The sequence below is a fragment of the Clupea harengus genome, chromosome 16 (assembly GCF_900700415.2).
Source record: "Clupea harengus chromosome 16, Ch_v2.0.2, whole genome shotgun sequence".
In the NCBI taxonomy this organism is placed as follows: domain Eukaryota; kingdom Metazoa; phylum Chordata; class Actinopteri; order Clupeiformes; family Clupeidae; genus Clupea; species Clupea harengus.
The window spans coordinates 15,900,719-15,925,839 of NC_045167.1; the positions used below are offsets into that span (position 1 = coordinate 15,900,719).

General features: G+C 41.6%; 2 protein-coding genes, 2 long non-coding RNA genes and 1 gene segment (V, D, J or C); 3 read left to right on the top strand and 2 right to left on the bottom strand.

The window, feature by feature from the left end:
- Nucleotides 1-9,353: 9,353 nt before the first annotated feature.
- Nucleotides 9,354-10,248, top strand: LOC116224130. The gene is made up of 2 exons (XR_004165449.2): nt 9,354-9,546; nt 9,780-10,248. It is a non-coding gene; the product is annotated as an uncharacterized LOC116224130 (long non-coding RNA).
- Nucleotides 10,249-11,569: 1,321 nt separating this feature from the next.
- On the bottom strand, nt 11,570-13,351 carry LOC105907345. The segment is given in 2 exon segments: nt 11,570-12,094; nt 12,848-13,351. Coding segments are annotated over 2 exon segments (360 nt in total).
- A 186-nt stretch (nt 13,352-13,537) lies between these two features.
- Nucleotides 13,538-18,399, top strand: LOC105907344 (zinc finger protein 331-like). 2 transcript variants are annotated; one of them, XM_031582703.2, is made up of 7 exons: nt 13,538-13,912; nt 14,411-14,613; nt 14,970-15,056; nt 15,175-15,270; nt 15,360-15,470; nt 15,879-16,026; nt 16,351-18,399. In XM_031582703.2, the coding sequence occupies exons 1-7, from the start codon at nt 13,885-13,887 to the stop codon at nt 17,958-17,960; spliced, it is 2,283 nt and encodes a 760-aa protein (XP_031438563.1). In that variant the 5' UTR covers nt 13,538-13,884; the 3' UTR covers nt 17,961-18,399. The 2 variants fall into 2 exon arrangements, with proteins under 2 accessions (XP_031438563.1, XP_031438564.1); XM_031582704.2 differs by lacking the exon at nt 13,538-13,912 and adding an exon at nt 14,163-14,251.
- Nucleotides 18,400-18,521: 122 nt separating this feature from the next.
- On the top strand, nt 18,522-22,457 carry LOC105907343 (zinc finger protein 260-like). Of its 2 annotated transcripts, none has more exons than XM_031582702.2 (7): nt 18,522-18,903; nt 19,122-19,330; nt 19,452-19,541; nt 19,667-19,762; nt 19,869-19,979; nt 20,146-20,272; nt 20,434-22,457. In XM_031582702.2, the coding sequence occupies exons 2-7, from the start codon at nt 19,181-19,183 to the stop codon at nt 22,146-22,148; spliced, it is 2,289 nt and encodes a 762-aa protein (XP_031438562.1). In that variant the 5' UTR covers nt 18,522-18,903; nt 19,122-19,180; the 3' UTR covers nt 22,149-22,457. The 2 variants fall into 2 exon arrangements, with proteins under 2 accessions (XP_031438562.1, XP_012691111.2); XM_012835657.3 differs by having other exon boundaries at nt 18,522-18,866.
- A 1,040-nt stretch (nt 22,458-23,497) lies between these two features.
- On the bottom strand, nt 23,498-25,121 carry LOC122133567. Its single transcript, XR_006152873.1, has 3 exons — nt 25,053-25,121; nt 24,787-24,909; nt 23,498-24,576 (listed from the first exon to the last, which is right to left on the bottom strand). It is a non-coding gene; the product is annotated as an uncharacterized LOC122133567 (long non-coding RNA).

Here is a 25,121-nt window from a genome sequence, read left to right on the forward strand (position 1 = left end):
GTATGTTGATATTTTTAAAGTGTTTTATATGCATTTGTTGACAATTTAGAGGGCCTCAATGTGTGATGTGTGTAAACAGATATATACTTAAAGGCTCTGAAACAGTAAGAGTGTAAACTGCACAGTAGGTTCACTGTTTATTTATAATGTCTTCAGAGTTACATTATCAGAAGTCCAGAAGCAGTTTCATTTCTTGTTAAGAAGAATACTACGTATACCTTCACATGTTTTTTTTCTTCTTCACATCAATAACATTTTGGCCTCTAGAGGGAGCCATACGATCAACTACTCTGATATGTTCAGCATGTACAGGTCTTCAGAGACCATCATCACAGGCTAAAGAAGACATATCCCTCCATCCAATCAAATATCAGCATGAAGATGTACAGTTCAACCACAGGGCAGTTAGGAATCTATGATTAACACACAAAGTTCACTTAAACGTATTGATGTTAAATGACAGGGAAAATCTCAGCAGGACATAAAACATGATAATCATACAGGTTGACAGTCTGCTGCTATGGCTTGTCAAGGCTTGCTGACAAGCATTTGTTATTGAAGGAAATCATTACATTTTTACAGTTCACAGTTTAAAATCTCTCTAGTTTTCTTTTAGTTAATGTTTGCTGTAGGTAATAAAGCCAATGTTTGCATGGACAAACACAAAGTTACATAAAAAGGCACATAATCATTGCCTAAAATTCAGTAAGCAGATCATGAAAAAATCAATAAGCAAATCATTAAAAAGCCTGATCAAAAATATTTAGCATTAAAAAGCCCTATGAAGTACATACCGCATGTAAAGGCACACTGAAATATATGTGGCATTAAAAACACTAGTATCAAATATATATGACATTAAAAAGCACTCTGAAATATACTGTATATATGCTTACAGCCATACCACACTGAGCTCGCCCCCATATCTTGTACGATCTCAGAGGCTAAGCAGTGCTGGGCCTGGTTAGTACTTGGATGGGACATAACTGGGAATACCAGGTGCTGTAAAAGGAAGCTGGGTGGGCCAATCCCTCGCTCAGTGGATTCTAGATTACTGACACATCGAGAACAAGTGGATACCAAATCTGGTGGAAACTCGCCTATGCTCCCCTGGAGTGAGAAGGCAAACAGCAACAACATATATGTGGCGTTAAAAAATACACATGACATTTAAAAGCCCTATCAAATATATATGGCATTAAAAAGGCCTATCGTATATGGCATTAAAAAGCCCAATCAAGTATATATGGCACCTCTCAATGATAAACTCAGAGCTGATAATTTAGCTGAAGACCATTCAAAAGCTGGACTGCTCACCAGTGACGACACTATCATTCTCCTGAAGAACCTTCTAGAAAAGGGAAGCCCAATATTATTTGGGGAAAAGAAAAGAAAAGAAAAGTTAATTAACAAATGTGTTCCTTAATAAAAAAGTACTTTGCTCATGAGATATCAACATAAAAGATAAAGTCCCATACCTGCTGTCATTTTAAGGTCATTCTCCTCATTTGTGATGTCAATAATACTCCACTTCTTCTTCTTCATTGGCAGGCTTTGTCTCCTCCATTGCTTAAATTAGATGAACATTCTGTCTGTCACAGAGAGATTCGTTTTTTTTTCATGTGCAAGTTCATTCGCTGGATATACAGTACACTACAGCATAACAGTTCATAAAATGCAGATACAGACTCACCCTTGGTCATTTTAGGGTCGATCTCATCAGTGATGATGTCATCATAATACTCCAGCCCCTCCTCTTTCACAGACTCTGTTGACAGCAACCCTGTCATTAACCATCAGACTCCACCAGCCACTGGCTCTATGTTAACTCTCATTCCAGCTCTACATTCTACATTCCAGCTCTACATGATGCAATAACAATGTCAGTCCCACTGATCCAGGACCTGTTCTCATGGCTGTCCTCCCTACCTGAGAGGAGTCCCTGAACACTGTCTCCCACACCATCATATCCTGTGTTCTCTAGGACATAGTCTGTGGAAGGACAGTTTTAATCCTCCAATAAAAAAGACAATCCAAACATAGAAATTTAAGATACATGCAACATTACAATTTCAGAATAAATGTTAAAATTTAGTCAAACAACAAAAATCTTGTGTGATAAGATATTTTGTAAACACTTTTTGTGTGAAGTCCCCGTTTACTGAGGAGCAAACTCATCCTCGGTCTCTGCTCCATCTGCTGTTCTGCTTTGATCTCACTCACCCGTCACGTCACATGACTTCTCCACAATGTTGACACCCTCGACATCATCGGACGACTCTGGCTGCTTGTCTGTCTTCTTCTCACCTGAAGAAACAAACAAGCAAACAGTAAGTCTCGCACATCTGTAATACATTCATGTCCTTATTATCCTATATAATGAGTTATGTATGTAAAAGAATCACACAACAGAAAACATAGAAAAGAAAACACACAACAGAACACATAAAACACACATCTATCAAGATATCATCGAGGTTGGTCTCATTATCATCAACAGTCACATCATCATAGTACTCCAGCGTCGGCTCTCTCAGAGAAGCAACTGGAAAAGTAAAGACAGACCTGCATCAGACATCAACAGGAGCCTTTCAAAGAGTCAGTCATCAGCCCCCCCTCTCATCCCCCTACCAGAGATGGGTCTCCTCTCATCCTCCTCCACGTCTTCATTCAGGACGCGCCCTGTCAGAGGGAAAATACAACAGTTGTGTCACATTCAGTGACCTTAAAAAACCTAGTCTCACAGTGTACTGGTTTTGCATATATGCAGGGTCATCATGAAACACACACCAGCACACTGAGTCGTGCACAGGGGCATGAGTGTGTGTACATTCACGCGCATTTGCTCATGTACTTGCAAACACCACGAGTTCACACTGTGGTTTGGCAGTTATGATACTCCTCTTTCCCATCAGCTCCTCTGCTGCATGTTTGATGCAGCTGTGAGACCGCTGTGGTTTTCTGCTTCAGGTCTTACAACAGGAAGAGCTAATGAGGTTCACTCCAACCTTCTCTATTGATTCTTATCAGTAGGACGCACACAACTCAAAACCTATTTTTTATTTTTTATTTTCACAGACCTGAGAGCTAATTCTGGCATTCTGCTAATAGTATGCACAACAGTAGTAGTGCACCATGTCCTCAATGTGTGATGTGTCATACAGTACATGTTTGTTTGTCTGTGAAGGAACTGTAGGGGTGATGTGGTTTGGGGGGAGTGAATGTTGGGTGAGCAGACAGAGTCTCGGTCAGAAGACCCGAACGGCAAGGAGTGGAGTGAGAAAATGATGCAAGGGAGAAGGCAGGTTGGATTCAAAGCCTTTAGGCTATCTTTCATCTGCTGCCAGTGATCCTGATCCTGTCACTCCCAATTTGCTCCTGATGGGGCGGCGGGACGCCTCCCTGCAACAAGCCATCTTTGCCAACAGCAAGCTCCTTTGGCGAAGGAAGTGGCGTCATAGCCAGATGTTGGCTGACCATTTCTGGACAAGGTTCATTCGTGACTATTTGCCTAACCTACAACCCAGAGGAAAGTGGCTGAGGGAAGTCCAGAATCTGGAAGTAGGGAAGACTGTTTTGATCCTTGACCCACAACTGCCTCGGGCCTCTTGGCCAACAGGTCGAGTTACAGCTGTCACGGCCGGTAGAGATGGACGCGTTCGGTCAGTTGACGTCCAAGTCGGCCGTCAAACTTACACCAGACCCGTGTCTCGTCTGATGGTGCTTCCGGAGTTGGCAGAAGAGTGAGTCTTCCTTCCAGGAGGAATTGATCCCAATTCCGGGGCGGCTGTGAAAAGACTCCCTGGAACCTGGGCTTTTTTCTGTTAATTTCTTCATAAATGATGTGAATGAATGACGTGGTGAATCTGCTGGACTCAATCAAACTTCACCTGCTGGCTAAGGGGGCGGAGACTATAAATAGTTTGTTCCCCTGGCAGTTCACCTTCTTCCACTCCCTGCCAGTACTCCAGCGTATCCTGAAGTGTGCGTATTCAAGTTAACGTGAGTGGTCAATTCAATTTATCCTTTTGATTGTTTAATTTGTATGCCTTTGTGATGCCTTTTTGTGACATGTGCTATGTTAACCAATTCCTTTGTTCTCAGACATGTGCCAGGAGCCATGTAGGATTGTTTGTTGTTTGATTGACCACTCCGTTATTTGATTTAATTGTATTGTTTCTTTGTTTATGTTTTTGATGCAGCACACAGAATAAATATCAAGCTTACAAAAAGGAAATAAACTACTGGTGTTACATCCAACCTGCCTTCTCCCTTGCACCATTTTCTCACTCCACTCCTTGCCGTTCGGGTCTTCTGACCGAGACTCTGTCTGCTCACCCAACATTCCCACATCACCCCTACAGTTCCTTCAGTCTGCATGCTTGGTCTCAGTGCTATGAGTACAGCTTGTGTGTCTGAGGTGCTCATAAACCCAACCTGATGGCCTTTCACCTCTCTGACGACCTCTGGAGGTCAGTCTGGGGTCTAGTTCCTCATAGACAGGTTCACTTAGTGCCATGTGTCTATTCTTGGAGAGAGCTGTAGGGTAGGAAGAGTGACCAATCACCATTACATCATTTAATACAGTAATACTTAATATTACATTGGGTCATTGCAATTAAATTAGTGCTTTATATTTGATGAAATTAAGGATTAAGTTACTGTCTAAATGACTTTACCGTGACAAATGCATACATTTTAAAACCAATATGTCATTTGACACAAATTCCTTGACAGTCAAATATGGCATAAAAAAGCAGAGATCATGTGAAGAACACTTATTGAAATAATGAAGATGTTAAGATGTTACAGCACCTCTCCTGAGTGACCTGTTCTGCCCCACCAGCACAACCAGTGACCCCGGCAGCAGCAGGAACAGGAGCCCCAGAGCCGCTATGGCGGCTGGAGAGACAGGAAACCCTGCAGGCTCACATGGATGACCTGTGGTTCTTACAGAGGTGACAGGAGGACGGTGGGGTGGAAGATGGAGGCCCTGGAGAGTTCAGTTAGTGTTTTGTTCCTGAGAATATGCCTCAGACACCCTTCAGACCACTGGGCCCAGAAGTCGAGCAATAGAACATTTGGCCTGTAGATGGCGCTATTAGATCATTTTTGGCGGCTCGTAGGCTCCATTGCTTCCATGCCTGCACATCGTTATCAGAGGCAGAAAAATATTTTAAAAGAACCAACAGCAGAGGTCAGCCATGAAGTGGGAAGCGGTTAGCTTCTGGAGGGAGAAAATGCTATGGCTTACTATATTATTGGGCTCCATGGGTTTGATGTATGGACTGTCATAGAATTAGCCCACACTAGGCTACGTTAGGGTCAAGGGTTAGAGGACAAGGACCTATTTTAACACCTTGCGAAGAAACCAAAGCATTGAGGAAAACAGACATACTAATTTTACTGGTTGGCATTATTTTGGCTTGTTAAGACTTTCATACATTATGAAATTACACTTTTTGATGTAATGATGCCTCCAAGTATGCTTGAGACATGTCACATGCTGATATGCAATTTAAACTAATTTTGGGTTACTGGAAGTGTGCTATAGAGGTAGTATTTGCATAGAATAGAGGAAGTGATTACTTACTGACTACTTAAGACCTGATGTTCAGCCATCCCCTGAGGGCCAAGGGGAAGTTTGGTACACTGAACTACAGGAAACAGCACCTATGTCACCAGGAAATGAGCATTACAGTATGTTGAATTGGTAATCCTAATCAGAAATTATAAATAATCATGGAATTAAAGTATAAACCAAAGGTTTATATTTTCTGTATTCTGACTATTGTTGTTGACTATTGTTCTTTTGACATAAATTCAAAGCTTCAGTTATATCAGGGTCAAACAATAAAAACAAACTCACCTAGACTACACATGACTGCACCACTGCCACTAGATAGTTTGTTGCATATTTGCATTCATATATATTTGATCCCAGAATTTTACTCTGAATAACCTAGATTTCTAGTAAGAATTACATATTAATTTAAATATATTATTCTAGTATAATATTACACATGACAATTTTGAACTAAAACTCTCCCAGCTGAAGTTTTCCTCCTTGCTGTGAACATGCTGTGATCAGCTATGAGCAGGTTACAATGCCTTACTGAGCGATGGTTCACGCCATGTCTCTCCAGTAATCTTCTCCACAGAACTTATCTGTAATAGTTAATGGTTGTATTGCATTGCTGCCTTTCAAACTTTTAAAATAGTTTTTTTTTCATGGCTTAAAGCACTGTGCGCCTACTGTTGACTAACTATGAAAAAGCATTACATCCCACAAAGGCAGCAACACACAAGTACTACATGCAGGAAAAACACATCAGCAGAGTGTGTTTCCTTTTCAACAAGAAAAATCTGTGTTTCATAATTGCGAACCAAAAGCCAGCAACCAACCCATAAACTTAACAAAGACATAAAGTTCAGGCTCCACTGCAGCTGGAGATTGAACCTCAGTCTATCCCATGTACCCCAGATGTAAGGTTAGAAAACAGACCACATTTAGTGGAGTAAACTAGAGCTATGGCCCACCATCCAGGAGTATTCACTTCCTCAATCACTTATTAAAAGTTATTGACTTTAATTGTATCAAAATGACAACTTTCTTATCTCATATCATGTACTGAATTAATTCCCGTTGTTTTAGGGATAACTTTAGGGCAGCCTGGGAACATAGTAATATTCCATTCACCTAGATTGAGCTGGCAAATGTGATTCACAATTGAGCACAAAAGTCACCTTCAAATGCAAACTTATAAATGTGCTCTTAATGTACGATGCGTTTGTCAGTTTACTCTTTTTCTAAGCATTAATCATCAATGCCTTATTAATATGCCTGTAAAATATTGTTAAACCTATATTGGACCCAGGAGGGTCTTTCACATTCATGTCACAATGAAGTTGTGTTGAACACATAGTAGAAAGCAAATGTTTTTTGCAGTGAATATAATCATGAATTTTATTTATGTATACTTATTAGTGCTTCTAATGTGGCATCAAGGTAAGAAGCTTTCACAGTGTATTCCTCAGAGCAGATATAGTATTCATTAAGGAAATTCAAGGCAAAAAATTAGTTTAGGTTAAACCCTTTTCTTTTCAATAGAATCAAGTGGACAGATTACTGTCACACAAACCCCAACAGTGAAAGATGTTCAAAGAGAGACAGTAATTTTGGACTGTAAAACCAGCAGATATACACACACACACGTAGATATGTCATAAGCCGGGTAGAATGAATGCATGATAGTGTACTGGGGATGGGTAGCTGTAGGCAGAGGGTTTCTGCATGTAGATTAGGAGGAGAGTAGCAGGAGCATCCCAAAGTGGAGACCGTCTTTACTAGAAGGAGGAAAAAAAGTGAGTGGGTAGGGCTCGGCTGTCTTGCGTATAACTGCTTAATAGTTATGGTGATGAGGAACAATGTTTTCGCATTAGTGGGCAAAGGTTGCGCTATAAGAGAGAAAGTTTGGTTCGTTAACAGATAAAAAGATACATTTAAGCCAATCAACAGTATGTAATTTGGCCATTTATCATTATTAATGCCATAATAATAATATGATATAGAAAGATTTATACCAAACGTACATACATAGTATGCTCACAAAGATGGATAGCCAGAATGAAAGACATAGACACACACACACACCTTTATCAAAGGCATGAGAGTTTATCCATCTGTTTAACAGGCAGGCTTCAGAACGGATGGAATTTGCATGGTCAGAGCTCAGTAGTTTTCCATTCTCAGAATACCCTTATGCTATTTCCCAGATGTGCAATAGTTTCCTTGAACAAAAATAAATATATCTTGTAGGAAATTGATACAATTTGTATGGTCTTACAATGATTGAAACACACAGAATGTGTCACCTCATGCAGACAACTTGCGATCAGTGGAATCTGGAATCAGTATTAGTGTATATGAGATATACCACTTCATGTTGTTGGTTTTTTGTGCTTTGGTTTTTCATGTTGAGGATAGAAAAGAGCCATAACTGGTATTTTGAACAGCAATGTATCTTTATTATGTGGAATTGCAACAATAAAGCACACATGTGCTTGTCGCTTAACATAGTCAGCAAACGACTGAGCTTTAGATCGGTAGAAAACTGTAATTAAACAAATAGAATGAAGCAAGATAGAGTGCTGCTTGAAAGTATGTGAACCCCTTGAGCAGTTTAGAGTTTTCTGTTGTTTTACCATGATTTTCCTATTTTATCATCACCAGTTTTCCATATATGAAATGTCAGGTTTATGTTTATCAATTGCATGTACTTGTTTAGAGGGAATTGTGTGAGTAGCCAAAAAAACTACATGAAACATGGAATTAGTGTATGTGCAAAAGTAAGTGAACCCTCAGCTGCATTGGTAAAGTCAAGTAGGTAACAGATTCGGTGAAACATCCATCCACTATAAGACAAATCATTTACAAATGGAGGGCATTCAATATGACTGCAACTCTGCCTAGAAGTGGACGCCCATCAAGACCATCACCAAGAAGTACCAGAAAAATAATAAATCAGGTAAAAGCCAACCCACACATCACCTCTAAAGAGTTGCAGACCTCTCTGGCAGCATCTGGGGTAAATGTACATGCGTCTACAATCAGACTGGTTGTCCTCACAGTTCACTGAGACCCCCTTGGTCCACTCCTGGGAAAGGACGGTCGGGGTGTTTCTCCAGTTGTACATGCTACAGAGAGTGACACTATGGAAGCTGCTGTCGAAATCCTCCTTAAGCTTCAGTGATTTGTTTGATTTGTTGTGTCACTTTCATCAATAACACGCTTGCACAATCTGAGAATGTTTATAGTTCCTGTGTTGTGTTAGTTAGTTCATAACTCAGATGTGAGTCCTCACAGCACCGCACAGAAACAGTGGCTTTTTTCAGTATATTATCTGAATCTATTTCTAATTCTATCAGTCTAACATTATGTTCATTTATTTAATATATTCACCCCAGTTCAGTGGGGATGGCTGTAATCATTACTTCACTCTGACCATCAGCGCACTAATCGGATGAGGCCATGGGATAATAGTTCTGTCATGGTCTTCAGTAAACAGCTCAAACAGTAAAACATTAACACAGTGATAAACAGCCAGACAAAAACCTCCCTTACTCAGACAGCACAAAGCAGCACCGATGGAGTTGGCATCACCTACAGGCTGTGAATAGAGCCAGTTAATCAGATTTGACCTCTGTGACTCCAAGTCTAAAAACAAAACATTGACAAACAGCTACTCCAATAGTGAGGTAAATCAGATAAAAGTATAAGCTCAAATAACTATCCACCTACTCCACTGTTAGGAAATGTAAAACCACGAACAGAAGTGTTATTTGCATAAAAGTGGCAGTTGACATGGTGACTGTGAATATGAACGCTGTCTGAGTTTTATCTGGGAGTGTTTGGAAGTATTTATAGCACTGTGAGTTCAATGCGGAGAAGGAAAAGCTCTTTTTCATTCTAAGAAGTGAGACACAAAAATTTAAGAATGATTTGTACATTAATGTTCTTCTGGGCATCTGTTCTGTGGTTTCAAGGTAAGGTTATTTTTGTAATGGTATGTTTCTGAATGAAGATAAAGGGTTGAGTGGTGTGCAATTGAAAATTAATTTTAGTGTAAGGTTTCAATGCTTTTTCCGTTTGGACAGCTGAATTTATTTTGAAGCTACATTTTGCACAAAAAAAACCTAAGATATCATGATTGCTTAATAGCATAATAGATTTGTATGTCACATATTACTCTTTAAACTTTATGATCCTTCCTTTTCAGAATCTAATGGAGAGATAACAGTCTCACAGACTCCAGACGTGAAACATGTTCTTCCAGGAGAGTCTGTCAGTATCCGCTGTAAAACCAGCGCTCCAGTATATCCAGACTGTAGTAGCTCAGGAAAACCTTGCCTGTTCTGGTACCAAAAAAAAGAGGGAGCACCACCAAAAATCCTAGTTTATCGTGCAGATTTGCGCCACCAAGATGCTCCAGTTAGGTTCAGTGGCAGTGGATCTGGGAGTGACTTCACACTGGCTATAAGTGGAGTCCACCGTGAAGACAGTGGAGTGTATTACTGCAAGAGTATACACAGCGGTAATGTGTTCACACAGTGAAACAGAGCCGTACAAAAACCTTCCTCAGTCTGGCTACACATGACTACCCTGAAACAACGGGGGAACTGTTGTAACGTCATTGAAATGACACTGAAATACAACTCTTGTGTACTAAATTAATATTGTATACAGCATACTGCAAATACTGCATATTTTTATACATTTGATCAATGGTCACGTGGAGATGCATAACCAAACACGATTGGATATCACAGCAGCAAAATGACAGATTGTTCTAGAGATCTCTCAACAATGAAAAAAGGTTTCTATCCTCACTGAGACCTAACAAACTTGTAGTCATTTGATGAGTCAGGTTCCACTCTACTGTGAAAACCATTCACATGGAAGAGATTCTTTCTATGGACCTTTTTGAGTATGACTAGTCCACTATGACACACCCTTGCAGTGTTGTTCATAGATCCTCCTTTTTAAAAACCTACTTGGCAATAAACCTTTTTCTGATTTTTATTCTGGTCAGGGGCACAGTGACGCTAAGCCCAGTGAAGCACAAATCAAATCAAATCAAACTTTATTTGTACCGAGCATTTCATACCAGGAGGTAACACAATGCGCCTCACAGAAGGAAAACATGGGGGGGGGAGTTACAAACACTTGTAAAGACACACAGATTTTCCAGAGATAAATAAACAGGTAATAACGTACTGTTCCACTAGAATGCAGGCATAATAGAATATTTACTATAGACATATCAATCCTCCATCCCCAGCTGATGTTGGGTTACTGAAGGATTTCAACGGTTTCTTATTTGATGACATTATATCTCATGACATTGTATCTCATGACATTACATCTTCTCTATCTCAGTATCTTTCCTATCAAGTCAAGATCTCTTTGTCCGTAACCATGCCTAATGGCTGGCCTTGGGTTTATTAGCATTCTATGGTTATTGTGAATGGCTAATCACTGTCAGCATCAGGCCTTCGTATTTCCAGTCATTGTATGCATATGCCTGCACACTTTTCAGCAGCTAGAACAAGTTCCCACATGAATCAATCACATACACTTGCACAGTCTTGGAGAGGTTGTCTTGAGAGTGCAACTGTGTGGCTACTGTTGGGTGTTGAAACTCACATTTACATCGTCAAGGTTCAGTAGTTTTGCTGCTCTCAGAATAGAAAGGAGCTATTAGCAGATGTGCAGTACTTTTCCGTTTGTTTGAAACTGTTAGACATACTATAGGAAATCTATCAGGAAAAATTGCAATTTGAGCTTTGATATATACATTTTCTTTCAAAATGGTAATAATATAATCATGCAGTTTGGGGGATTTATGTAATGTAATTGTGTGAAGTTAATTATGAAATTAAATCAATAAAAAAAATCAGCAATTACTTGCTTCGGTTTAAAAAACCCATGTAAATATGTTGCTTTTGAATTTGATCTCAATATTCAACTCTATTGCCTCCAATATGTAAAATAATTTAATCAAATTGGTATGGTTCAGCAAAAAGCGTTTATTTTTTCACATTATATTCTGCAATAGTAACTCAAGAATATGAATGGGTTACATTAGGCAGGAACAGTAAAAAAAAAACAGTAGTAAAAGCCTGTGGCTATATGACAACAATTACTCTTCCCTACTGTAAGCAATATCAAAATAAGACACTCAGATCAGACACAGACTGCAGAGACTGGAATCATGCTACTCGGAGCATTCGCCTCCCTTGATAACCTTGGTGACTGGAGACTGGGAGCCCTGGTTGGCCTCACAGGTCACTGAGACCCCCTTGGTCCACTCCTGGGAAGGGAGGGTCAGGGTGCTGCTCCAGCTGTACAGACCATCCTTCTCAGGAGCCCAGCGACTGGACATACCAGTCCTGCTGATCCCATCCACCTTCCAGCTGAGAGTCCAATCTGAGGGGAAGCCTCCGTTGGCCAGACACACCAGTGTGGCAGAACTATTGCTGGAGAGCTCTATGCTGGAGGGGGGCAGGACTGTCACTTTGGGACTGGTGTTGCCTGGTGGGCAGAAGGAGGGACCAAAGGGAGACAGCAAGTAGATTACATAAACTCATTCGATGATATTTACAACAATTAATGTTATTACACTTTATTATTTATTATTTTTTTTAATTTGTTTCATCCAGTAGCCACGTCGCTCGACATAGAAAATAAAAAAGGTAAACTAATTTACGGTTTTTGGACTTTGGACGGTTTCCCTCAACCATAAAAACTGGGACATCGTTTTGTAGATTTCGGCAATGATCAGATAAATATACAGATATATATAATTCGATTCCATAGCAACCCTGCACGCGCAACTAACTGACTCATCAGATGACTATTAAAGGTTTATGTAGCCTACTTAGTAATTTATTTATTTATTTACTGACATTAAGTACCATAGCCTTTCTACTTTCATTAACTATATCTTTATGATATCATTTATCAAACAGAAGAGAGAATGAATTACTTTTGATACTTAAGTACAGTAAAGATCAGATACTTTAAGACTTTTACTCAAGTAGTATTCTAAAAGGTTACTTTTACTTTTACTTGAGTCATTTTCCAGTAAGGTATCTTTACTTTTACTCAAGTATGGCTTTTGAGTACTTTATACACCACTGGTTATTTTTAAAATACAGATACAGTGTACAGTTGTATATTCCGAAAATGAGTCAAGCTATGTCAAACTTCAGTTGGGCAATCAATCTAAATTGAGCAAAAAATCAGAGAAGCCAAAAGCAAAACATTAGTTTTACTGCTACTTACTTCCAACTTCAAGTTTCGTGCCGCTACCAAAAGTATACCACATTGGTACAAAGTCATTCAGAGCCCGTACAAAAACCTCCTCACGCTACAATGATTTGCGTCTTGACACTCACAGGCCAGCATATCCAAGTGCATTTAGTGGTTGCTCAAAAATGTATCTTATACTGTACGTTGCTTAAAGCTTTTTCTTTTGTTCTCTAAAAACATTATAAAAGCTGTAACCAGAAGGTTGAAAGTTGTCTATACGTTCTTTTAGATTCACAAATGCTCTCCTATGCTTCAAATCAACCAGAGGGTAGGCACACTGTTTGCCTAGAACGTCGAACGTCTAAATGGGTTTCAGCACCGCGGACAGCGACTGTACTGCACTCCGGTTTTGACACGGTGGGCAGGGAAAGACAAATTGAGTATGGTCTCACCAGACAGGTCTATTGATAAAACAATATACAAGCCATAACACAAGGCGTGATCAACTGTACCCTTGGTCTACCTAGTTAACAACATAAGCAAAGTAGGCCTACTATACGGCAAGATATGTAACCTAGTCTAGTTGTTCTAATATTCGCTAAAACACATTTTTTTATTAATGTATGTCTATGTTCTATTATCTGCTCATTTGTAATGCATTTTGAATTACCAACGTGTATGAATTGTGCTATACAAATTTGCCTTGTGTTGAAGGTGGTCATTCATACTAAGAATACTGAGAAACAGTTAGCTTTTTTGAAAATTACAGTTTATTCGTTTATACCGTTTCATATTATATATATTATAATAGTCTACGTTTTATCGTGACGGTATTGTTTTTATGGTAAGCTTTACATCAGGTAACGATTTTCTTTTTTTTTTTCCCCTACTCCACGGCAGTAGGTGGCAGCATTGTAAATGTTTGAATAAGTACCACAGATAACCATCATTTCCTGTATCAACATGGCTGGTCGTTTCTGTGTTCACGTAATGATCAGTAGCTAACTCCTAGCGTTTTTAAGCTAGATTCACTGTAAAATTTTAAATACCTCGCTTCCTGCGAAGAAAAAATGTCATCCGCAGAGAACTTCAAAACTAGTAAGTTCTTTGACCTGGTCTTTTTGGGCTTCTTGAAAGTACTAGTCGACTAACTTCAGCTAAATTTAGCGTATGTGCACGTGAACACATCAACAACAAAGACCCTCAATCTGACATCAGTCAAGAAAGTTTTAACAGGAAGACATGCTTGTTTCTTATTGTAGAAGTGGTCACTAAGTGCAAATAAAACTACTCGGATTTCTGTTCTGCATGAAGCGGCTGCATAAGCAACACATTAACATGGCCATTGGCCATGGTAGCTAGCTCCTCAATGTTGACGTGTTAGCAGCACGACAACGTAACCAAAGTTAACGTTACCTCAGAACTCTGGCTGCAAATGTATATTTATATATATATATTATTTTTCTTTTACATTACAGATCAGCCTGTGCACATCCTCATATTGCCATTTTCAGCTTACCTATTCCACCTTTACAGTATCCTGCAATAGTGTTAATTGACCTCGTGTGTTAACTGCAATGATTTCTCTCTACACAGTTCCCTCCCTGCCTCTCTCCTCCCTGCGCCTTCTGGTGTCTCCTATACGCTTGATGACTGCGTTCATGTGGCAAGTGGCAGAACACCACAACATTGCACATTATGGGAAGTTGGAGGAGTTTGTTGGTCTGGTGTCTCAGGCAGCCCCCAAGTTCTTTAACGAAAGCCAGAGCACAAGGCTCGTTATTCAGCTTCGGACCAGGGTGAGATCACAGTGTGCAAAGATACTAGTGATGGTACTTGAGATTGTATGATGGACTGTCTTGTCAACTAATGTGTTCTATTAAATACTTTTTTTTATTAGTGGATGGAGAATGCACATATTAACTTATTTTAAGCATAAATTACATTGGTCTCAAATTTTTGTGTAGATGAGTTGAAACCCTTCCTGACTTTATTTGTGAGTTGGGTGTGGTTATAATTGCCCTTGTCCACTACATACATGTGTTGATGGATTCAAATAGAGTATTGAAGAGAACTGAGATCTTGTGCCAAGCTATACTGTTGTATTGGCGTTTTATTTCAGCAACTTAAGCAACTCTATTATTGCTTTGTTCAGATGATTTTGGAGTTTTATCGTACTGGCAGTCCGGCACCGATGACTATCCAGGCTCACCTTGACATGTTAAGCAACCTGAAACAGTCGGTATGGGATTCTGTTTCTCTCACTTACTTGACTTGACTTGGTTTTTTTGGGGGGGGGGGGGATTGCTACCCCTCCACACACAGTGATATTTGTGCAATTTTAACATGGCCTATTTCAGAGTAGTGATGAAGAGGCTGTGAAGTACTTGGATGACTTTGCCGAACTGATTCAAACTGTACTGACAGACCCGACCTCAAAAGAACATTATTTCCAGGTTAGTGTGTGTACTATCCTTCACAACAACACCTGTGGTATCTTTCCACACAGTTTTTAATCTGGCAACTCTCGTCTCCCTCTCCGCAGAATGTTTTTCCTGAGCTGTACGGTCCAGAATATGATTCAGCACTTGAGAATCTGGTCTTGGAGTTCCTCTCTAAAGTGGAGGAGCTGTTGCCGGCGCCAGACTTGAGACAGGTTAGTTTCAGTGAATGTTATCAACTCCAAAAAATATACCACATTTGTTTGCAGAGTCAAATGTCAGAAAAAAAGGAAGTGGAAATAAAAAATCCTGGGAAACGTCAGCCATAGTCATTTATTCAGGGGAAGGTATTCAAATATCACCAGGTGGTTTTAGATTTAAAATAAGATTTTTAAGAGTTATGAGCATTTAAAGTGTCTAATGCTTTTTCATGCTTTTTGTTAGATGAAAGGACAGATTATTAGACTTAAATATTAGACTTAAAATAGCCACGCATCCCCTTAACATTCATCCTGCAAGAGATCTGTCCAGTGGCTTTAAATTATTAAAGGAATATTTGGTGACAAAAGCTTCTGCATCCAAGCTCTTTACCGCACCCTACCCTGCCTTGCTTCTACACACAGACTGCAATTTGGCTCGGTGCTGCCCCCTGTGCTTTGGAGGACTGTTCACAGCCACTTATGCATCCTGAAGACCTTAAGAACCTTCTGAAGTTAAACGGTGACACTGGCCCTAACACAGAGGAAGCTGGTGAAGTTGCGGTGATAAGCGGTATGCCAATAGTTTAATGTCAAACGTTTACTTATGTGATGGAACTCAATATTGCTGTTTTCCCGTTGTGTCACATCTGAACTAAGTGCTTACATTATTTTGTATAACCCATGTTCCTGTTCTTGTACTCTGTCTCAGTAAGAGCATATAGCTGTGACCAGGACCATTAGCATTCAAATTACTTTTGTGAGGATTGATGCTCTCCTGTATGCATTTGAACTCCTTCCCCCCAGAGAGCCCCCTTCCTGCAATGAGCAACCCCCCACTTTTTGTCCTCTGTCCTCATAGTTTCTCATAGTATTCTGTTCATTCACTCCCCTACAGGTCCTCCTGCCTGTCCTATTGAGGAGGAAGTTATGGTCATGGCTGACCCATCCAGTCCAGTAGAAGTTGCTGAAAGTGTTGTGATCACCTCTTTAAGTGACCCTAATGAAATTGTGGACTGTGATGAACCACAGGGGTTCGATGGTGTAGATTACGTGTCTGATGAAGAGTACAGTCCCAAAGAAGCACATTCCCCCCAGGATAGAGAGATAGTAGACACCCTCCAAAGCTCAGGAGACGCCTCAAGTGAAGGTGTGTCAGAATCTGTGAGCAAAAAGACAAACCAGCAAATATATGTGATCCAGCAACCTGCAAGAGCGGTTGCAAAGCCTTCTACCCCCTCCACTGTATATGTGATAAACCCTGTTGCTGTCAGAAAGCGCAGCGTGGAAAAGACAGAAGTCACACCGCTAAGTGTGGAAAAATGGATCTCCCAAATAGCAAGCAAAGTCATTTCACTTCCTTTCCTACCAAGCCTTCCCAAATCAAGCATTCTTCGTTCCAGATCTGCTGCTAGGTCTCGTACTCGTTCACGCGATGATCAGGACAAGATTGTTCTCCGCAAAAAGACCACGTCCAGTCTAGGTTCACCAGACGAGTCCCAGGAATCTCCACAAACACGGCGGCACCGTGAGACATACACATGTGACCAGTGTGGCAAAAGCTTTCCTTACCAGTGTTTGTTGGAAGACCACGAGCGCACTCACACAGGTCAGAAACCGTTCCAGTGCTCTGTGTGCGGGAAGACATTCCGGGCCCGCAGTTTCCTGACAATCCACGAAAAGATTCACTCCAACGTGCGTCCGTTCCAGTGCCAGGTGTGCAAGAAAGCCTTCCGGAAGCGCGCGGATCTGGTGAAACACCACCTGGTGCACACGGGAGAGAAACCGTACAAGTGCACCATTTGTGGAAAGGGTTTCACTCAGGGGTCATACCTGAAGATTCACCAGGCCTGCCACACCTCAGAGCACCATTACCCTTGCCCTCACTGTGAGAAGACCTTCCCCACGGCCTTTAAGCTGCGGATGCACGAGCGCTACCATACCAAGGAGCGGCCTCATCATTGCATGAAGTGCGGGAAGAGCTTCATCCACCTCTCCATGCTCAAGAGGCACATGGGCTACCACGCGGGCAAGCGGCAGTACCTCTGCGCCCTGTGCGGCAAGGCCTTCGTCTACATGTTTGACCTCAAGAAGCACCAGCGCAGACACGACAAACCCAAAGAGGAAGTGCCTTGCAACATCTGCCACAAGATCTTCTCCAGCCCGGAAGGGGTGAGATGTCACATGCGTATCCACACTGGAGAGCAGCCTTTCCAGTGCCAGGAGTGCGGGAAGTCCTTCTCCCAGCTGGGCAATATGAAGAGGCACCAGCGCGTTCACACTGGGGAGCGGCCATTCACCTGCACAGTTTGCGACAAAACCTTCAAGCACTCCTCCCACCTGAAGGACCATTCGCACATCCACACAGGCGCTTGGCCGTACCAGTGCGATCACTGCGGCAAACAGTTCAGGTTCCCCGGGCCTCTGAAGAAGCATGAGAGAACTCACGTGGACCCACAAGATGGACGAAGGAGTAGTCGCAGGAAGCAGGACCCCCAGAAGACCTGATTTCCTTTCAGTCATTGAGATGTTTTCTGAAGTTAAAAGAAGTCCAAGAGTTCTTGTTGTCCAAGGGACAGTAGCAAAGAGAGCTAATGATGATGAATAAAGACACTATATGGATTACTGAGTTAGCTAGTTACATAATGAAGTACATGATTTAGATTTGTGCCTTTTCCCAGTCTATATTCGATCCAGTTATCTGGCTAACTCAAAAATGGTCCTTTGTGGAATGCCCCCCAGGTAAAGAGGAACATAGGTCACGTGAAGACAATTCAAAGTTACTTTTAGCAATAAACAATCCAGAGAACTAATGAAGTTGGTTTGTTATGCATGCCTGTGCTTCCTAGAATACTGTATAAATCCATTTATTTACAAGCAATTTCATAGATACTGGTTTGCAGTTTGAAATAAAGAGGGTGAAGAAATACCATTGTAATTTCCAAAATATATATTGTCCAGAATTTATTGACACAATATGCCTCAAATGATCTTTTCAGAATGTGTCAATAATAGTTTATTGATCAAATCAGCTGTTAGTGTCTCACTTAGAGGTATAAATCTGCCTAATAAAACAATTGGGACTTGCACAAATGTTATTTAGTAAAAACCTGCATAACAAATAATGAACACTCACCAAGTTGTACCCTTCGTTGCGAATTACATTGTTTTAAGGTTGATACGTGCAGAGTTGTGCTGTCTTCCGAAACTCCAGGTGGCAGTAATTCTAAGAAGGCCGTTAATGTTAGTACATGGGTTTCCCGGCGATCAAAGAAGTGTAAACATGGCGTCAGTCTGTATCACTGTACAGAGTAAGAATGTAACAGAACGGCTACAACGAGCTTAATTTGTCACGCGGGTGTTTTCTGAGTGGATAAAATAGTGTCACCATGGAGCTGTCCGAGCGTCGTAGTGGTAGGTGTTAAATATCTGTTTTGGCGATTTGCTCGAGGTAATAGTAGATTACTTGTCCATGCTATTACTCTCTTAAACTATTGTCACATGAACTGATACCGTATCCATCTCTCCAGAGTTTGCTTGTTGTTTGAGTAATGCCAATAACTTTTAATAATTCACGCACCAGTTTATGCGATTATAAGGTACACTGGCTCACTGTGGTTGTCCCCCCATTTTAACAGTAATATCAGCAACATAACCATTGTCTTCCAGACGGGACCCTTCCTCTCGCTTTGCCATCCTTGCGTCTCTTGGTGTCCCCTTTGCGTCTGATGTCAGCGTGTATGTGGCACATAGCGAAATGCAACAGAGTGTCCCACTACGATAAGATGGAGGAGTTTGTGACCCTTGTGACAGAGGCAGTGCCAAGCCTTTTGAGTTACGGCCAGAGAGCTGAGCTCATTCTGCGACTTAGAACAAGAGTAAGGGTTATGGGGGGTCAAGTTGGAAGGGAATAAACATCTTATGATGTAAATGCACCATCTATGTATATGCACATGCACATGCACACACATTTATTTATTTTCGATGAATTCCTTTTAGAGGGTTTTGGAGCTGTGTCATGCAGAGAAACCCCTCAATCCAAGGATTATTCAGTCTCACCTGTACAATCTGGACAGCCTTGTAAAACCAGTATGTGGTGTCACCTTTTTTTTCTCTGAAACTATAGAGAATGTCTTCAATATTTAATGTACAATGAGTGAAACAAAATATAATATTTGGTCAAAACGGCCATATTTTTTTGATCATTGATTTAGGGTAATGATGGAGACGTTGACAGGTTCCTGACCGAATTTAGGACGTTTATTCAAGCCCTCCTAGAAAACACAGTCTCAAGAGATCACTATTTACAGGTCAGAAACATGGGTTTATTTATTTACGTTCCATTGTTGGCTAATGTTATATGATTATTTTAGGCAGCTCTTGCCTCATGCAGAGTTTTCCTGTTTCCTTCCTCAGCAGTCACATTCCATGGAATCTGGGCTGCTTCATGATGCTGCATTACAAAGTCTTATATGGGATTTCCTTACCAAAGTAGATGGACTCTGGCAAACGCCTGACTTGGAGCAGGTTGGTATGCAGAACATACTCCCAGTTTATCTGGCTGATGAGCTACAAGACCAGAGCATTTTTACATGGGCTGGACATTATTTTTCTTATCATCATGAAATAGTGGCTGGCTGACCTATTAATGAGTGATTGATTTCCCTCTCTCTTGTTATTGCCCAATGGACAGACAGCATCTTGGCTAGGTGCCGCCTCTTCTGCTGTGGACACCTGCCTGCAACCTCTCGATGATCCAAATGATTTGAGAAATCTGCTTCAGCATAATAACCAGTTTAAGACCAACACAGACACACATGGTAAGCCTGTGTTTGATGGCATTCACAAAAAATAAAACACTCAGCATAGCATGTTCTATTCACCAGGACCTGTGAAGAAACAGGTTATTCAAAGTCATAATACTCACAGTAGGGTGAGTAAGTTTATATATTTTTTCTGTTATATGTTTTTAATTGCTTAGATGGCCCTCCACCAGCGACACAGATTCCCAATGAAGCCGCCTTCCCTGACCAAGATCAAGACAGCCAGTCGTTCCGGTGCCATACCACTAGCTCTCATACAGAGTGTTTGGAAGCTGTAGCAAGCACATCGACTCCCACTGAAGGTAGTCATGGTGATTATAATGATGACAATGATGATGACGGATATAGTCAGAGTAATCCAGCTGTAGTACAGAGCCTGCGCTGTTTGGAACTGGAACATATTACAAATGAAGAGAAGGCTTCAGTGGATGAGGACAGCCAGACTGTGGAGAGGAAGCAGTTTGGGTCTGACAGCCCACATGAGGAAAGAGGCAAAGAGCAGAGGATAGATATCTTCTCAAGTCCTCAGGGGGATGGAGCCAGGGTTGGAGAACAAGTGTTTGAGTGTACAGAAGTTTTGCAGAGTGACGTTGTAAAGGAGGCTCCTGATTCACACCGTGAAGGTCCTGTGTCACTTCCTGCTTCCCCCGTTGCCCACTCCTCCCCTTGTCTAGCGCACGCTCAATCCGCTAAAACTATTCGCCAAAAGGCAAGTCCACGGCTCAGATCGAGAACAGTGAACATTGTGAAGTGGGTCTCCCAAATAGTGGGTGAAGGCATCTCTCTTCCGGTTCTACCTCCTCTGCCTACTAGTTCCTTTATTAAGAAGGTTAAGCTCACTCCTGAAAGCCGTAGAGCTGGCAAGGCCATTTTTCGCAAAAAGAGTGAGAGGGAAGAACCGCTAAAGGACAAGGTTATCCAGCGCACTAAAACGATTAACAAAAATCATGTGTGCTCAGAGTGCGGTAAGGCCTACAGCTTTAGAGGGCAGCTGGAGAGACACGAGCGCACTCACACGAATGAGCGGCCGTTTGAGTGCTCCGAGTGTGGGCGGCTCTTCTCCTGCCTCACCTACCTCACGAATCACCGGGACACACACACTGGGGTGCGGCCATTCAAGTGCAATGTCTGCGACAAGGCCTTCCTCAGAAGGGTCTACCTGCGCAACCACCAACGCACGCACACAGGAGAAAAGCCCTTCAAGTGCACCGTGTGTGGCAAGGGCTTCTCTCAGAGTGGTTACCTGAAGATCCACCAGGCGAGCCACAACGACCAACACCTCTTCCCCTGCCCGCACTGCCCCAAGAGGTTCCCCAGTGCCTTTAAGCTGCGCATGCACGAGCGCTACCACTCTGCGCCGCGCCCTTACCAGTGCCAGCAGTGCGGACGGAGCTTTATCGCCGCCTCGCTGCTCCAGCGCCACCGCGGTTACCACGAGGGTGAGCGCAAGTTCCTGTGCAGCATGTGCGGGCGCACCTTCGTCTACATGTCCGACCTGAAGCGGCACCAGCTGGCCCATGAGCGGCCGCCGGAGCACCCGCCCTGCCCGATCTGCCATAAGGTCCTCTCGGACAAATACACACTCAAGTACCACATGCGCATCCACACCGGGGAGAGGCCGTACTGTTGCACCGAGTGTGGCAAGACCTTCACGCAGCAGGAGAACGTCAAGAGCCACATGAGGAGGCACACAGGCGAGAGACCGTTCCCCTGCCAGGTGTGTGGGAAGACCTACAAGCACTCGTCCAACCTTCGCGACCACATGCGCTGCCATACTGGAGAGAGGCCCTACAAGTGTGACCACTGTGAGAGGGCCTTCAAGACCTCTAGCCTCCTGAAAGCCCACCGGAGGACCCACATGGGCAAACGATGAGGGGCTGATGAGCTCCCCCACCAGACAAGGCCCGCCACTGAGAACAGCAGGAGCCCGAGGAAAACAAAGGAACCTAACGTCCTCTAGAACTTGTGTTCCTTGTACACTTGCCTCAATCTGTCAATGAAAAAAATAACTTGGATTGGAATTGAAATGGTGTATATCGTTACAACTTGAAATGACACAAATGCATATTATTGGTCACTAACATTTCTACGGTTCTCATTTTTTTATATCCACTCCTTGGCATATTCTGAAACGTGTATATTAAAATATCAAGAGCAATAAAAGGGCAAGTATTCCCATTGATTGTTGCCATTATTTCTTGTGACTGCATCAGAATCATCTCCTAGGTTTGCAATGCACCTGTTTGCTCTAACAACAGATGATTGCTGGATTCATATTTCTTTTCATGCTTTGTCAATTGTCTGAAATCCCTTTCACAGGTATTAGATAAATAATTCAGGAGAGAATTATTATTTTGGAGGACTCCCAAATATGTTCATTATGTCATGCATGCTTTACAGTGGTAAGGATATATGAATTTAATTCTGCCACCGACCAGAAACCTGCTGAGAAGAGATGTCAAAACTCCCAGCCGCAGTAATGCAGTCATGGATCACCTGGCAGAGGGAGGGTTTTGTATGGCTCTTTATCATTGTGTGAACACGTCCATGTTGTTGGGGTAGTGGAGACAAGCTACCTCAGTCTGAGGCATGTGATCCCTCGGCCACCACCATCCCTTTTTATGCTTCTTGTCACTGCTTAGCTGAAAGAGCTTTCTTACTTACATGAAGACACAAGAAAATAGTCTTCAAGACAATCAGCTATAAGAGTTGATACTTGCCTTGTGAATAAGAGGAGGAATGTCCAGTTTAAGACAGGGATTGAGGTCATTGTTGCTACCTCAGTGTTATACCAGAATGACTCATTCACAAGGTGTACACGTTGGAACATCTACTGTATGTATCCAATGCAGAGTACCTCCATGCAAATACTCAGTAGGAACAGAAGACACAATACAACCTCATTTAGAATATTACTGATATTGACAGAGGCAGCCATCTTAACCTATTCTGTGTATAACCAAATGTGTCCATTATGTTTGGTGTCTGTATTAGTTCTCAAATGACATCCACTATTCATAATGTATACGTAAACTAAATGTCTTACAGAAACATAGAATATGCAAGCCAATGTGAAATTGAAACATGCAGTTTATTTTCAGAGGGAAGATACTGTGCCCAAGGCAGGAGTTACGTCTATATTATAAATATGTCTGTTATTTTCACAAGTCAGAGTGACTCCTGTTGTACATTTCAGGGACAGGAAACACAAGATCTAGAATTGTGTATAATATCTCAAAGAAAAAAATACGGTGTAAAGTCTTTGTATTTATCATGATTAATTGATTGTTCATGATAAGTTATGATGTTATTTATTCTCATTTTACCTATTTGAGATACAGTTTTGAAAAATCCCCCCAGAAATGGTCTCAATTTACCCCATGTTAGCTGTCTGAGAAAAAGTGTTGTACTTCCCAGATTTGAATGATTCTTTCTCCCACAAAAAGCGCAAACTAAATGTAGGGTCACATGACAGACAAAGATGTGTGTGGTTGCCCAGATACAGGAGGTGGGTCAACGTACTCACTGGCTCATCTTACCCCACTCTCCCCTACTGTACCGCAAGTCACTTTGGATAAAAGCATCTGATCAATGCGTAAATGTAAATATAAATATAAATATAAATATACATTAGTTTGTGTTCACCTCATTGACAAATGTAATATAGAACAGCTGATATGTTAAAAGTTCTTGTATGGTTTTTTTTTCCATTTTTTTTATTATGTATAAAATAGAAATGAACACTGTCCTCATGCCCCCAGAAGCAAGCCATCGGCGACAGTGGCAAGGTAAAACTCCCAGAAGCTGGAAGAAACCTTGGGAGGACCCAGGCTTTTGGGGGAACCAGTCCTCCTTGGGCTGGTGCTGGGACAGCAGATGGATGGGGCGATATTCGAGAGAAGCTGAAAGAGGAAAAGTCGAGCTCATTAGTTTCAAAGCATCATTCATGTCTTCTCTAGACCGCAGCAGGGTAAAACATCTGACAATTTCCATTCATCAAAGAAAAGTTTGTCTGCATATCTAACCAGGATCATATAGTTGTAAACATTTATTTTTACAAGACAAAGACCAGATATTCACTGAACAAGCCCCATTTATGTTTGCAATCAACTCTTCATTTGATGTAAGCAATTAAAACGTCACTTTAATCGTTCTACCTTTCAACCTTTTCAGTTCAATTTCTACCTTTTAGTTTGGAGACTTCCCGCTGGGTCTGAAAGATATGCTTCCACAGTGGTGTTCTCTTGGCTGCCATGTTGTATGATACTCGTTTGTGTGGCCAGGACACATTTAGTGTGAGCCTGCATGGAATGAAGGCAAAGATCGTTTTAAAGTGTACTTTAAATGACTTCAGGCAGTAGTCAATACTGGTCTGACAGTTTAAATGTGCAAATGCTATTGGCATCATGTGAGCTTAACAATGGTATTGCCCCAAGTGTCAGCAACCTTATACTTTACTCCCAGTCCAGATCATTGCTTTAGATTTAAAATAACAAGGACATCTGTCTTACCTTGGTAACAAAGCCCTGGCACTTCTCATACAACCCATTCATATAAAAGAGCTTTATGACAGCAGTTCCTGTGAAGATGCACTCTCCTCCCCCTTGGGTTACTTCTCTGCTTCTTTTGAACCACTAATCATGAGAGTCAGAAGCATATTTCGTATTGTTATTCGTTTGTTTGATTGTTTGTTTGTTTGTTTGTTTGATTGTTTGTTTGAGCCTAAGAGCCTGAATGTCTATTAAGGAGGTCTTGCACGACCAGCCATCTTACTGACCTTTTGTCTGACTTGCTCCTTCTTGGTGTCCTGTCGCCTCCTCTCAAAACATATTGATGCGACTCGCAC